The sequence below is a fragment of the Notolepis coatsorum genome (genome assembly GCF_963971535.1).
Source record: "Notolepis coatsorum genome assembly, chromosome: 3".
NCBI lineage: Eukaryota > Metazoa > Chordata > Actinopteri > Aulopiformes > Paralepididae > Notolepis > Notolepis coatsorum.
Genome location: NC_140167.1, coordinates 36,070,799 through 36,085,516, shown reverse-complemented (window position 1 = coordinate 36,085,516; position 14,718 = coordinate 36,070,799). Strand labels below are relative to the sequence as shown.

The 14,718-nt window shown below is 48.4% G+C and overlaps 1 protein-coding gene across 1 annotated transcript in view; it reads left to right on the top strand.

Moving 5' to 3' along the window:
• Nucleotides 1-14,718, top strand: part of ttll5 (tubulin tyrosine ligase-like family, member 5) — a 129,413-nt gene that overhangs the window by 91,388 nt on the left and 23,307 nt on the right. Inside the window, exon 28 of the mRNA XM_084310603.1 lies at nt 11,409-11,604. Within this exon, the coding sequence (XP_084166729.1) occupies nt 11,409-11,604 (196 nt within the window). The remainder of the gene's footprint in view (nt 1-11,408; nt 11,605-14,718) is intronic.

Below are 14,718 nucleotides of genomic sequence, written 5' to 3'. Positions count from 1 at the left end.
TTCCATCATGTTTGTGTGCGGGAGCTCACAAGGCTGTTGTCACAATGGGTGGTAGTACAGTAATATCACGATGGACCATGCCATGTAGCCTATGTTCTATTATGACATGATCTGTGATGACAAATGTTCTAGAATGTTTGATTATGACATCATACTCTGACAGCATGCCTATGATCAATAAAAACGCGAACTTGAATCCCATCATCATATTTACATAGTCTGTCCACTATCTTTATTACTTTGTTATTCCCCCCCCCCCCCCCATCTATGTAAAGCGACCTTGCATGGGTCTCTTGAAAGGCGCTATGTAAAATGAAGCTATTATTATTATTATTGTTGTTGTTATTATTATTATCATGTCTGTGTGCTGAGCTCAGTGAAGTTTCAACGGAGCGAGGTAATCTATTCTAATCAACAAATTGAAGTAGAAAGCATTCCGTTGTGGCCAATCTTATTTGGAAACATGACACAAAATAATAGTATGTCGCTTTTTATTTGAAACAATATTTAATGGCGTTTGGAGGTGGGTGTTCTGCTTCTGCCCCCCGTGCCAAACAAGCAAGCCAACCTCTTGTTCCCGCATGAGCCCGTTATAATTACACTACTGTCGCTATTTTACAATGAACTATAATGAATTACGGGTCATACAGAAGTTGAACACGCCAGTGTTGGAAGTAATGCACGGAAGCTTATTTCCGCGTTGAAACTAATGCATTAACTGAGGAGCGCATATGCCGTAGTAACGATATTCTACCACTGGGCGTCAGCTAAGCATGCTCAGAGCTGTGCGTAGACATAAGCACAAAGTCAAGCACAAGTTCAAATTGATAGATCCCACACTTTGCTTAGAAATGGTTGTACGCACGGCTTAAGCACATATCTGTGCTTACGTCACGTTGATATATGAGGGCCCAGGCCTCTACATACAGCCTGTGAGGCCTCTACATACGGCCTGTGAGGCTTCTACATATGGCCTGCGAGGCCTCTACATACGGCCTGTGAGGCCTCTACATACGGCCTGTGAGGCTTCTACATACGGCCTGTGAGGCTTCTACATACGGCCTGTGAGGCCTCTACATACAGCCTGTGAGGCCTCTACATACGGCCTGTGAGGCTTCTACATACGGCCTGTGAGGCTTCTACATACGGCCTGTGAGGCCTCTACATACAGCCTGTGAGGCCTCTACATACAGCCTGTGAGGCCTCTACATACGGCCTGTGAGGCCTCTACATACGGCCTGTGAGGCCTCTACATACGGCCTGTGAGGCCTCTACATACGGCCTGTGAGGCTTCTACATACGCCCTGTGAGGCCTCTACATACAGCCTGTGAGGCCAGGCTTCTACATACGCCCTGTGAGGCCTCTACATACAGCCTGCGAGGCCAGGCCTCTACATACGGCCTGTGAGGCCTCTACATACGGCCTGCGAGGCCAGGTCTCTACATACAGCCTGCGAGGCTCTACATACGGCCTGTGAGGCCTCTACATACGGCCTGCCAGGCCAGGCCTCTACATACGGCCTGCCAGGCCAGGCCTCTACATACAGCCTGTGAGGCCAGGCCTCTACATACAGCCTGTGAGGCCTCTACATACGGCCTGCGAGGCCTCTACATACAGCCTGTGAGGCCTCTACATACGGCCTGTGAGGCCTCTACATACAGCCTGCCAGGCCTCTACATACGGCCTGCGAGGCCTCTACATACAGCCTGCCAGGCCTCTACATACGGCCTGTGAGGCCTCTACATACGGCCTGCCAGGCCTCTACATACGGCCTGTGAGGCCAGGTCTCTACATACGGCCTGCGAGGCCTCTACATACGGCCTGCGAGGCCAGGTCTCTACATACGGCCTGCGAGGCCTCTACATACGGCCTGTGAGGCCTCTACATACAGCCTGTGAAGCCTCTACATACGGCCTGCCAGGCCTCTACATACAGCCTGTGAGGCCTCTACATACGGCCTGTGAGGCCTCTACATACGGCCTGTGAGGCCTCTACATACGGCCTGCGAGGCCTCTACATACGGCCTGCGAGGCCTCTACATACGGCCTGTGAGGCCTCTACATACGGCCTGTGAGGCCTCTACATACGGCCTGTGAGGCCTCTACATACGGCCTGTGAGGCCTCTACATACGGCCTGTGAGGCCTCTACATACGGCCTGCCAGGCCTCTACATACGGCCTGTGAGGCATCTACATACGGCCTGTGAGGCCTCTACATACGGCCTGTGAGGCCTCTACATACAGCCTGCCAGGCCTCTACATACAGCCTGCCAGGCCTCTACATACGGCCTGCAAGGCCTCTACATACGGCCTGTGAGGCCTCTACATACGGCCTGTGAGGCCTCTACATACGGCCTGAGGCCTCTACATACGGCCTGTGAAGCCTCTACATACGGCCTGCCAGGCCTCTACATACGGCCTGTGAGGCCTCTACATACGGCCTGTGAGGCCTCTACATACGGCCTGTGAGGCCTCTACATACGGCCTGTGAGGCCTCTACATACGGCCTGCCAGGCCTCTACATACAGCCTGTGAAGCCTCTACATACGGCCTGCGAGGCCAGGTCTCTACATACAGCCTGTGAGGCCTCTACATACGGCCTGTGAGGCCTCTACATACAGCCTGTGAGGCCTCTACATACGGCCTGCCAGGCCTCTACATACGGCCTGTGAGGCCTCTACATACGGCCTGTGAGGCCTCTACATACGGCCTGTGAGGCCTCTACATACGGCCTGCCAGGCCTCTACATACAGCCTGTGAAGCCTCTACATACGGCCTGCGAGGCCAGGTCTCTACATACAGCCTGTGAGGCCTCTACATACGGCCTGTGAGGCCTCTACATACGGCCTGTGAGGCCTCTACATACGGCCTGTGAGGCCTCTACATACGGCCTGTGAGCCCTCTACATACAGCCTGTGAGGCTTCTACTGTACATACGGCCTGTGAGGTCTCTACATACGGCCTGTGAGGCCTCTACATACGGCCTGTGAGGCCAGGCCTCTACATACGGCCTGTGAGGCCTCTACATACGGCCTGTGAGGCCTCTACATACGGCCTGTGAGGCCTCTACATACGGCCTGCCAGGCCTCTACATACAGCCTGCCAGGCCTCTACATACGGCCTGTGAGGTCTCTACATACGGCCTGTGAGGCCTCTACATACGGCCTGCCAGGCCTCTACATACGGCCTGCGAGGCCTCTACATACGGCCTGTGAGGTCTCTACATACGGCCTGTGAGGCCTCTACATACGGCCTGCCAGGCCTCTACATACGGCCTGCGAGGCCTCTACATACGGCCTGTGAGGCCTCTACATACAGCCTGCCAGGCCTCTACATACGGCCTGTGAGGCCTCTACATACGGCCTGTGAGGCCTCTACATACGGCCTGTGAGGCCAGGGCCCTCATTCATCAACGTGTTCTACGCACAGATCTGTGCTTACCCTGTGCGTACGATCATTTCTAAGCAAAGAGTGGGATTCATCAATTTCGATTTGAACTTGACTCCGTGCTTACATCTACGCACAGGTCGGACCTGGCGTACCTCGCGCCCAGTGGTAGAATATCGTTACTACGCATAAGCACTCCTCAGTCCTGCATTAGTTTCAAGGCGGAAATAAGCTTCCGTGCATTAGTGTTCAACTTCTGTATGACCCGTAATTCATTATAGTTCATTGTAAAATAGCGACAGTAGTGTAATTATAACGGGCTCACACGCGAACAAGAGGTTGGCCTGCTTGTTTGGCACGGGGGGGCAGACGCAAAACACCAACCTCCAAACGCGATTAGATATTGTTTCAAATAAAAAGCAAATAATTTTGTGTGTCATGTTTCCAAATAAGATTGGTCACGAAATGCTTTCTACTTCAATTTGTTGGTTAGAATAGATGACCTCCGTTGAAACTTCACGACTAACAGTCTATTTGTGAGCTCCCGCACAGATGTGATGATAATAATAATAATAATAATAGCTTCATTTTATATAGCGCCTTTCAAGAGACCCAAGGTCGCTTTACATAGATATGGGGGGGGGGGGAATAACAAAGTAACAAACATAGTGGACAGACACAACATATAAATATGATGATGGAATTCATTCAAGTCCTCACCACCCTCGGGTCTTTGCCACCGCGGCACGGTCCATCGTGATATTGGAGATGGATCGACCAATAGACTGTTACTGTAGCTGTCAAAGCTCCATCACAAATGCAGTTGTGTGAATAGAAAGGGATTCTGATACATGTTATTGCTGGATGCCGGGAGGAAGGCGATGCTGAATGTTTTCAATTCATTAAATAAAACGGATACTTTTTGCAAGGGTTTACTGACTGTCATACAAATGATCAACCAACTACATTCTGTAACTTTTCAGTGCACGTTCTTATTTACATTGTGACAACAGCCTTGTGAGTTCCCGCAGTGACCCGCACACAGACATGATGGAATTCAAGTTCATGTTTGTATTGATCACATATAGGCAGGCTACACATGGCGTACCTGCTACATCATACATGGCAGTAAGATTCATTGTTCTTGTATAGCTCTCGTATTATTGTTTATGTAGGCTACCCAATACTGACATCAAAATGGATTGTAGTATGCCTCTAGAAATCATATGCAGCAGGTAGAAAATTGACGGGAGATCCATCGCGATTTGGAATCAAATTGAGGAGAACTTTAATCCCTGGGTATTAATCAAACAACACGGGAAAAGGCAGTCATATTCCAGCGCGGTCTTTATTAGCCGACAACAAAATAGATGCCTCTAAAAATCATATAGCCAATCGAACACAACTAATAAAGGCATTCATATTACAGCACGGTTATAATGACACACAACCAATGCCAAACAGTGGTCAACGAACGGTCTTTATTAGTATTTTGAGCTGTCCAGGCAGAATTGCAGCAATGGTCTTAGGGAGCCGTTGATATCTGACATCACCGTTTACAAATCCGCCTTTTATTTATCCCATAATACGCGATAGTGTCTTCTTGGTTCGACAGCAGTGAATTCTCCGTGGAGTTTCTCGGAGTACCGCTCTGGTCAGTCCATTATTTCACATCCCATGGGGGGTGTTTCCTCACTTTCATGACCATATATGGATAATCATGCACAAGCATTGACGGTAGAACAAAGTTCTACGGAGGAGCGTAGAGCCTGCGTACGCACCGTGTGATGAATCCCGACTTCCCTGTGCGTACACTAGTTCTACATTCCGTGCTTACGTGTGGAAATAGAACATATTCTACGTCCACGTTGATGAATGAGGGCCCAGGCCTCTACATACGGCCTGCGAGGCCAGGCCTCTACATACGGCGCTAAGAAAGCGCCAGGTGACTTTTTGATCTCACACTTAAAGCTCACTTCCAGCGCCTCAACGGGGTCTCTCCTCTTCCTGTGGTCAGTTCACTTCGGAGCGGTGCGTACAGTAGTATGTACTGTAGTGTATCCACAGCGATCCCTTTTTATACGTCTACTGACTGCTGAGACTCTATTCATCAGGGAGGTTTAGGAGATCTGAATGATGAAAGCTGAAAGTTTGACTACAGCTTCACATTTCAGCTCTGACCGAGGTTAACATTTCGAAGAAGCAAAAAAAAAAAAGAATGTTATTAAATTCTTTTTTACTCCCATCACAAAATATCTTTGGTTAGAAAGTTCTTTATTCCAGAGTCCTCCTGATAATACGTGGCTCCCTGTAACTTTCCATTTGCTACTGAGAGCCGCAACACAATACCCTCTCTCTCTCTTACCCCCCGTTACTCCTAACCCAAGGTCTGGCGCTCGCATCTTAAAGCGCTGTAACAACATTTGATGAGATATTAGGATAAATTACCTTGATTCGGACTCGGCGCTGTTTCATATAACGTCGGATTTCCTGAGAAACCCCCCCCCCCCCCCCCCCCCACCCCCTCCCCATCCATCTATCCACCCTCCCCAACCCCTCGGTACAACTGGGGCCGATGGTCTGTGCCAAACATACTGAAACTGTTAAGCGCACTGGCTCTTTAAGCTACCACAGGGGTGAAGCATGATGGGTTTCAAAGGGAAGCGGGGCTCTTTGAACTATACCGCTGCCAGGTATGCTGCTGCCTCAGCACTTCTCCCCTCCGCTCTGCTGACAGCCAGAGGGGCTGCTGGCTACACTCATACGCCATCCTGCCTCCTCACACACTCTTTACTCTGCTGTCAGGACAAAAAGAAAAGCCTTGACTCCCGACACATTTACGATGTTCTCCCATTTGTACACATGTAAAAAAAGAAAGAAAAAATTACGTTTGATTAGGATATTTGGAACTTGATGTTGACCAGCTGATGTTTGAGCTGAACACTCAAGGCTACAACCTGAAGCGTGTCAATGATATGTCACGTTTTCTTACTCATTTATTTTATTAATACTCTGCGGGGGGGGGGGGAGGGGGGGGGGGTCCCCTGTCGTTTAAATATTGTGGTGATTCTACCTCGATCTGGGCATTCAACTCCTTCTCTTGGCTCAGGTAAAAATGTATTTCCAGTAAGTACAAGTCCTGGTACCACTGTGGATCCCTAATAGCCCGCTGCTTGTTTGAAGATGTGATGGAGCTCCGTGATTGTTTGATATTAATGCTCTGGGAAAGCCGCCCCACGGTCACTCCAGTTCTACTCCCGTCCCGGTCGGAGGAAACGCGCTCACCTAATTCGGCGCGTCCGCCACGGCACCTTCCAACTCCGGCACCTTCCAACTCCGGCTCCTGCACGAAGTCCAAATAACCAGAGAGCCGGCGTCTCGGCAGTGTACACTGTGGGGCCGCTCAGACCCAGGTCCAAACTCCACCCAACTCATAGCAGCAGAGGGTATTTTTTAGTTCTGTTCAATATTTTGTCAGACTGTTGTTTTACTCTGTCTGATTTTGTCAGCACATTTCGTGACTGTCCATTTGCTGAGCCCACAAATCTAGATACACACACGCACACACACACACACACACACACACACACACACACACGCACACACACACCAAAGAAAAGAACGAAAGCAAGAAAGAGGAAACTTTAGAAGGAACTTTTCAAATGAACAGGCAAAATAAAGTTCTGTGAAAAAGGCTTGATGGCTTCCCTTCTTTTGATAAAAAAAGGTTTTTATTCACCTCAATTGGAGCCAGGATGTAGCAGTGCCGGGAGCGGGGCGTCCCCTGAGGTGAGAGTGAGTGGAATTCCACTGTGAGATGAGGAAGCCATGTTAATGAGTGGACACGGACACCCCTTACAGCAAGAACCCCCCCGCCCTCGGCACGGAGAACTATCACACACCGCTCTGTCCTTGGCTACCTCCGGGTGCCAATCACACACCTCGCAGATGGACAGATGATTATCCGCCCACGCCATCCCCACATACCGTAGGCTATTCCCAGAACCAATCCTCAGCTTCTCTGCTTTCTTAATGAACGACCGTTCTCAGTTCATACCATGATATCCGTTGTGGTGAACAAGTCAAACAAGAATAAATAATCTCTGGAAATACCCAGAACCTCCTTCGCCTGATGATGTTTCACATTGACCAGGCCAGGCCTTGAGGTATGGCGGTGAGCTGCTACAACAGCACAATGATGTCATCTCCGAACCGGCCATTTTTCCCACACTCCACTCACACGCTGTGTTATTGTTAGTCATATCAGCATCAGGACAGTGAGCACAGCAGGGAGCCGGCACACACACACACACACACACACACACACACACACAGGTCTCAGACAGGACCAGTTTTTTTTGTTTTGTCTCCAGATAGAATATCTCTGGCCTTACAAGGTTCACAGACACAGCCTTTGTTTGCAGGGGGAGAAGAGAGAGAGAGAGAGAGACGAGAGGAGAGAGGAGAGAGAGAGAGAGAGAGAGAGAGAGAGAGAGAGAGAGAGAGGAGAGAGAGAGAGAGAGGAGAGAGAGAGAGAGAGAGAGAGAGAGAGAGAGAGAGAGAGAGAGAAGAGAGAGAGAGAGAGAGAGAGAGAGTGAGAGAGAGAGAGAGAGAGAGAGAGAGAGGAGAGAGAGAGAGAGAGAGAGAGAGAGAGAGAGAGAGAGAGAGAGAGAGAGAGAGAATATTTTGTTTGAATGAGCACAGGGTCAAAGCGGTTGTTTTTGCAATATACATGCCATTACGTGAACTGAGAAATGCATGGGTGGATAGCGTGTTCACACGCGTTCAGATCCCCTGTGCCTTTGTTTGGCTCCGCAAGACGGGGATATTTCTCATGCGCACCCTGAGCGACACCGGATTTTTTTCCCTGCCGCGTGCATTGTTGTTCAAGATTAATTGATTCTATTTTTAGACCTTATCTCAGTCCGGGTAAAAAAAAAAAAAAAAAAAATGCTGAGGCAATTGTGATATTTCAAGTCCGATAATATTTGCTTTTACTCTTATGGAGGACAAATGTTATTACATATTATGGAGGAATTTCCCACGTTTTTCTTTTTTTTCCATCTCATTAGGGCCCTCGAGGGTCCCATTGCTTTATCTCTCCGTCTATCTCTCACTCTCTTCCTCTTCTAGGTTTCCTCTGGGCTCCGCACACATGGCTCTTTATGGCATTATTTTTGGCCGATGCCGTGCATGCAGCACACAACAGACTCCACATAGACTCTTATGTTGAAGCTGCATTGAGGGGGGGGGGGGGGACATGGACTCCTAGTTTCTTTAGCAGGGGCCAAAAGGCAAAAGGCTGAAACGGGCTTTAGTCTAATGACAGATAATCCAGTCACAAACGCGTGGAGCTGTTCAAAAGGTTAGCTTTCCAGGTTGTGGCTTCGTGATGCAGATGGAACGTGAAGCTCCGGGAGCGCTGAGGCGGAGAGGAGAGGTTTCACTTCACCTCGTGTTTGCCACAGGTCTGCCCTCTGCCTCCACTCTGACTGGCAACGCTTCCACTTGAGGCTTCTGCGGACAGGCGGCCACCAGCCCGGACGTTGCGAGCTGTCTCGTCCTCTTTACGTCTCCCCCAGCTGGGACGTTGCGAGCTGTCTCGTCCGCTTTACGTCTCCCCGTGGTGTTGCAGCTCAACATGTGGAGGGAAATGGGGCAGTTAATTGGCTAATACCACATGCCAGCCCCAGTTGCATGGTCAAGTAACTGTCGATGAGAAGATGGTAGCAAATACCCCCATGACTCACCGCTGAGGCCCTCGCGGCGCTCCGGTATTCCAGGCAATGATTAACCACAAGACCAAGGGGCTGAGCCGTCGTACACTAATGCAGTACCTAGACTACTACTCTGCCTGCGCTGTTGGGTCAACGCCTCTGCGTTGGAAGGAGGGTTTGGAGAAACTCTACTCTGGGGGTGAAAATGATTGACTTCCCCTATCAAACCGTAAACACTATTTATGCATCACTTACATCTCTCGACGTAGCAACATGTCATTATCAGACAGAGAGACCATTGTACTCAGTATCTCGAGGTGATTTCTGACACGGCTTCAACACTGCTGCCATTCAACAGATCTCCTCCAGGGCCTCTCCTCCCCCCTGCCCCCCCTCCTCGCTGACCGCTGTCAGATATGGAGAAAAGACTTAAGGAGCTTGGAGTCTCATGGACATGTCAAATTACTACCAACTACTAAAGCATAGAAACGACTTACTGTGTACTCTCACGGCAGTTATGTTGTGATAGTTAAGCTTAACAGTAGTAAAATGTGCACATGGAAGTTAGATGAGTTACAGTATGCGCCTTGTCTTAAGGCTGAAGTAACAATGTTATTGCCATGTCATAACATGACACAGGTTGGGTAATTCCAGATTTTTTTCACGTGATATTAAAATTGCCCTTTGGTCCGAGGTTAGTCTTAAATCAACAATCCTTTGTTAAATGACTCTCCCCCAAAATTGGTATTGTCTAGCATTAGCTGTGTCTGAATTTGTGTTTCAGTTTCACCTGGTTCTCTTAATGCCTCTCTCAAGCCAAAGAATTGTCTGCGTTTCACATCATGAATCAAACCAGAATGATCCCGGAAGTAGTTAATTCTCGATATGCATTCAGACGTAATAATAATTACTAGGGATGCTCGATATTGGCTTTTTTACCGATATTGTCCAACTCTTAATTTCCGATACCGATATCAACCGATATCGATATATGCAGGGTTTCCCCCACCAAAAAACGGAATAATTTCAGGTAATTAACATTACATATCTCTTGTTGTGGAATTAACACAACATTATGCATACTTTTGACAATAAATAAAACCAGAATTTGTTCTTACTTGCTTGCCTGGGTAAATAACGGTTATAGAAATGTAAAAAAATAAATAAAAATTAAATCTTTTTTAAACCGATACCGATATTTTCCGATATCACATTTTAATGCCAATATCGGTAGGCCGATAATATCGGACATCCCTAATAATTACCATGTCAATGTGAATCATTGAACTGCCAATCGTACGTTATTAACACTTTCAGTGCCACTCACGAGGTATCTCGGTTTTTTTTTATAGGTGGTTGAAAGCCACTCACGAGATTTCACGGATTTTAATTTTTTTTAATTTTTTTTCGCGATATGAAATCATATTGCATCACCCGAGCCTACCCGAGTATACCCGAGCAGCGCCGGCGATCATTGTGGAAAAAAGCGCCCCCTGTCGTCTCCCAGATGACATAAGGGATTTTGGAATGGACTCAATGAAAATGGATGGGGAAAGAAATCCGGTACTCCACATTTTCCAGTCCACTGATGCAGCCGGAGTCCCAGCGTTCATTCAGGGGGCACTGAGCCCCGCGGATTCATGTACTGCACTGTACACACGTTGGATCAATACACTTATCGATTTTTTCGAATGGTGATCAGGAATTGGAATATACCAGTTGGATACCATCTGATGTCAGGTAAGGAATCTATGTTATCAGTGTTAGGATAATCAGACTAATTTTGATGAAGATATAGGCTGTTTTGTGAAATGGGCTCTTTCGGTTTCTATGTAAAAGTCGAAGAGGAAATGAAAACGGCGATTATCCGTGCGCGGCCCGAATGTGCTTGCGTGCACGTATAATATTGATCATCTAGCGTTTATTTGAAAACGATTCATAAATAGGCCGACAAATAACAACGTTATGGAATATTACAGTAAAAGACGATTTTCACAGAATGGTCCAGAATGACCATCAAAACGAGTGCTTTTCTAAATGCTCTGAAACGGAAATGAAGTGATAAAAAAACAATCTGTCTTGACAGCACTGACTGGAAAATAGTCTTTGATAATGCGATGGGCAGATTAGACACATAGCCATAATTTAAAACATAGATTAGGCAATATTAACGTTAACATTGGCGCCGATGGTGGCATTCAGGGGGTAAAAAGGAAAACCCGGCGTGGCGCTCAAAGTGTTAATCTACTCATTGCAGGTGACATTATTACTAAATGGATATGGTTTGATGTGGTCTCTCTTCAGCCACATGCCAGTGAGGACTGAGGAGGGCCTCTGGGAGGAGACACAGAGCGCCTACAGGCTGGTGACGGGGGTGAGTCCCCGGCTACGCTACCAGCCCACCCAGGGGAGCTACCAGCTCCAGTTTGCCATCCACCAGCTGCAGCAGCAGAGGCTCCAGCCCCGAGGGCTCCTGGACCAGAGTCGCTGCCGACACCAGGTAACCAACAGCACTTTAGATGAGGGAGGGCGTGCTAGTGTCGTCCTGGTTCCCGGAGGAGAATGATTTAGCCAGGTGGCTGCGTAGCGATACGTCACTGGGATCTGTATCGGGTGGTGTTCAACTGATTTATTTTCAATGAAGGTTGAAAGAAAATCTCAATGTTTCAGTGTCTCTCCCTCTTGTCAGTCTTGATGTCTTACTCATCTTCCAGTGCCGTCTGCAGGGATAAGAAAACACACGGAGCAAATGACTAATGAAACCTACTGATTTATGACTCTGGAAAACCCTCATATTTTTGTCTGTAAAAACCATCCTTTAGTTAAGCGTGGGGCCGTCACCAAAAACATCATCAAAAGAAAACCTGCCACGTCAAAGGGGACAGGCTCCATGTTAGCATTTGTAAAGCTATTCTGGGAATCTCCATCCAAACCGCCCGACAAAGCGGTGTTCGGGGGGAACATCTTCACCGGGGAGATGGTTCCTTGAGAGCAAACACGGCTCCCCACCAAACCGAACGCTTTGTTCTGCAGAGTCGCCGCCTGGCCGTGCTTCTGCTGGAAGGCGAGTAGTCAAACCCCCCGCTGCCCATGCGGGCTCTCGGCAGGGGCCCCCGGCACGGATTCTATGATGGATTTAAAGTCTTACCGTCACATTGGTATCAGATTTTTTAGCTCCGCTTGCGTTCCCATTACAACACACATACAACATTTCTAGAGACGTGATTTTCCCAACTGTAGTAGTGTAGCAACGAGAGAGAGAAAAGCTTTTAGTCACGCTCCGCTGGTCATGACAGATGTGATTTGGCCGACGTGTGCTGAGGGAGGTTATAAAGGCGCACAGAGCCTTCGGTCACTTCACACTGGATCATTTTCATGTTTTGGGGAAAATAGATAGGCCTCTCTGTCTTTCTACGCATTCGCTTTGAAAGGGGATCTGAACAGGAAGAGTGTGTTTATTCATCTTGTGGCGTTTTGTTGTAGTTGTCGCTCTACGGATGGGGAGGAACGGAGAGCGCGGAGAGGCTTACAGGAGTGAAATGATTGGATGCGCTCTTTTTTTTTTCTTCTATTCCGTCCTGAGTAATGCAGTTGCGCTCACGTCATTGTTTTTTTTCATCATCTAGGTTGGGCCCTAATTAATGCAATTGAGGTGATATTTTTCTTGGCTCTGTCCGGCGGGCTTACGCAAGGCACTGACTGAAAGCCCCCTGCTTTGCCCCCTCCTCTCTCTCTCTCCCTCCCTCTCTCTCGCTCCATCCCCTCCTATAGCCAGCTCTCTTGATTGAGCACAGTTCACCAGTTCACCAAGCCTCGCCCATCACCAGCCTCTCGCACCAGCACATGGCACCGGGGTGGAGGGAGGAGCATCTCCCTCCTGATTGTTGTTACAAATCACAGGAAAGGGTTTGTGCTATTAATTGGTGAACGTGTACAGCCCAGTCCAGTATGCCCACGGTTGAGAGACAAACACTGCCTGGCATTCACAAACGTCCCATTGACGGAGCTTATGGTGGGAGGGCTGACTCTCCTGGCTGAGTCACCTTCCAATCAGGGGAACCCTCCCCGAAATCTCCCATTCCACTCCCCTTATCCACCCCTATGGGTCTCTCTCTCTCTCTCTCTTTCACTCCCTCTCTGTGTGTATGTCTCTCTCTCTCTCTCTCTCTTTCACTCTCTTTCTCTCTCTCTGTGTGTGTGTGTGTGTGTGTGTGTGTGTCTCTCTCTCTCTCTCTCGGGGCAGAATTGGCTCCGTGGCTCCCCCCCCCCCCCCCCCCCCCCGGAACGGTGCCCTTCCATTGGTCAGAGACTCAAGCCGGTGCCTTGACCCTGCTCTGTAACGACTCGAGAAGCACTGTAGAGGGGCTCTGGGGCTCTTATTGGAACAAACGTGCTCCACATCCCTGCGCTCACCTCGCCTGCTTTTTGTGGTCTTATGGGGGGACATTTATTGAAGTATTTGGCTTAACCGAATACAAAAAACGTGTTTTTCTAGTGGAGCGCAAGTGTGCGCGTATGCATGTGGGTACACGTGTGTGTGTGTGTGTGTGTGAGAGAGAGAGGGAGAGGGGGCTGTTCCGGCTCTCCGGTCCGTGTTCCAGTTACTGGGTGCAGACTGTGCGGCTCCTCCACAGGGCTGGCCTGGAGCCACCTGGCAGCCAAAGAAAGGTGGCCTTCCTGGCCCCACTCAAAACTGCAGCGCCGCTCCAGACCCTGCAACCTGGAAACCCCAGCTTCTCATTTATCAACAGAGAAATTACATCAGATATTCCCTGTCACGATGCCGGCCCCTTTGAAAGGCCCTGCGCTGGGAGGCTGGAAAACCATTAGCTTGTTAGATAGATGTATAAAGTGGCAGAGAGAAAGTGGGGGACGCGAGACGAGGGAGGAATGCGTGCGAGGCATTCCGCGGCAAATGCCGGGCCCCGGTGAGCGGGAGCTCTTAAATATTATGTCAAGGTGTTTACCTCCTCTCCCAGCCTTTCAAGAGGAATCTTGTCTAAACAAGTAAATAATCTGAAGAATTTACTCTTTGACTGCAGCCAAATTTCAAAATATGTAGAGCGTGTTTTGATAAAGGGTGGCATTTCTTTTTTCTTTTTTTCCCAGCGCTAATTCATGTTGAGGTCTTAGATATTTCACCTTAGATGACCCTAAAACGGATTTCTTCCTTTTTTCAGGCATAATACATTCCAAATCTGATAGCTCTTCCTTTTTTCCAACTGTTTTGGTATGAGGGTTGAGTGCAAATGGTAACAAATTGCTAAAACAACAACTCACAAAACAGCAAATACCACACAGATGATTAGGACAACAGTGTTTGCGAGTGTGCTGATGTGCACGTGTCGTGTACGTGTTTGTTTTTAATGTCGTAAAGACTGTGGGCTAGATCCACAAAGAATGGATTGCACGGAGCAAGTTGCACCCTTACTTACAATTCATTATGAATTGAAAATGGGGGACCCTGATGTAAACAAGACGAAAGTCTTTCTCTGGTCTGCATCACCTTAACAATTGTGTGTATTGAGCCGTACTGTATTGTACCCATTCTGCATTCTGTTAATACAATTTTCATTCAATGAATCACCGTGCAGATTGATTGATTGAATGAAAA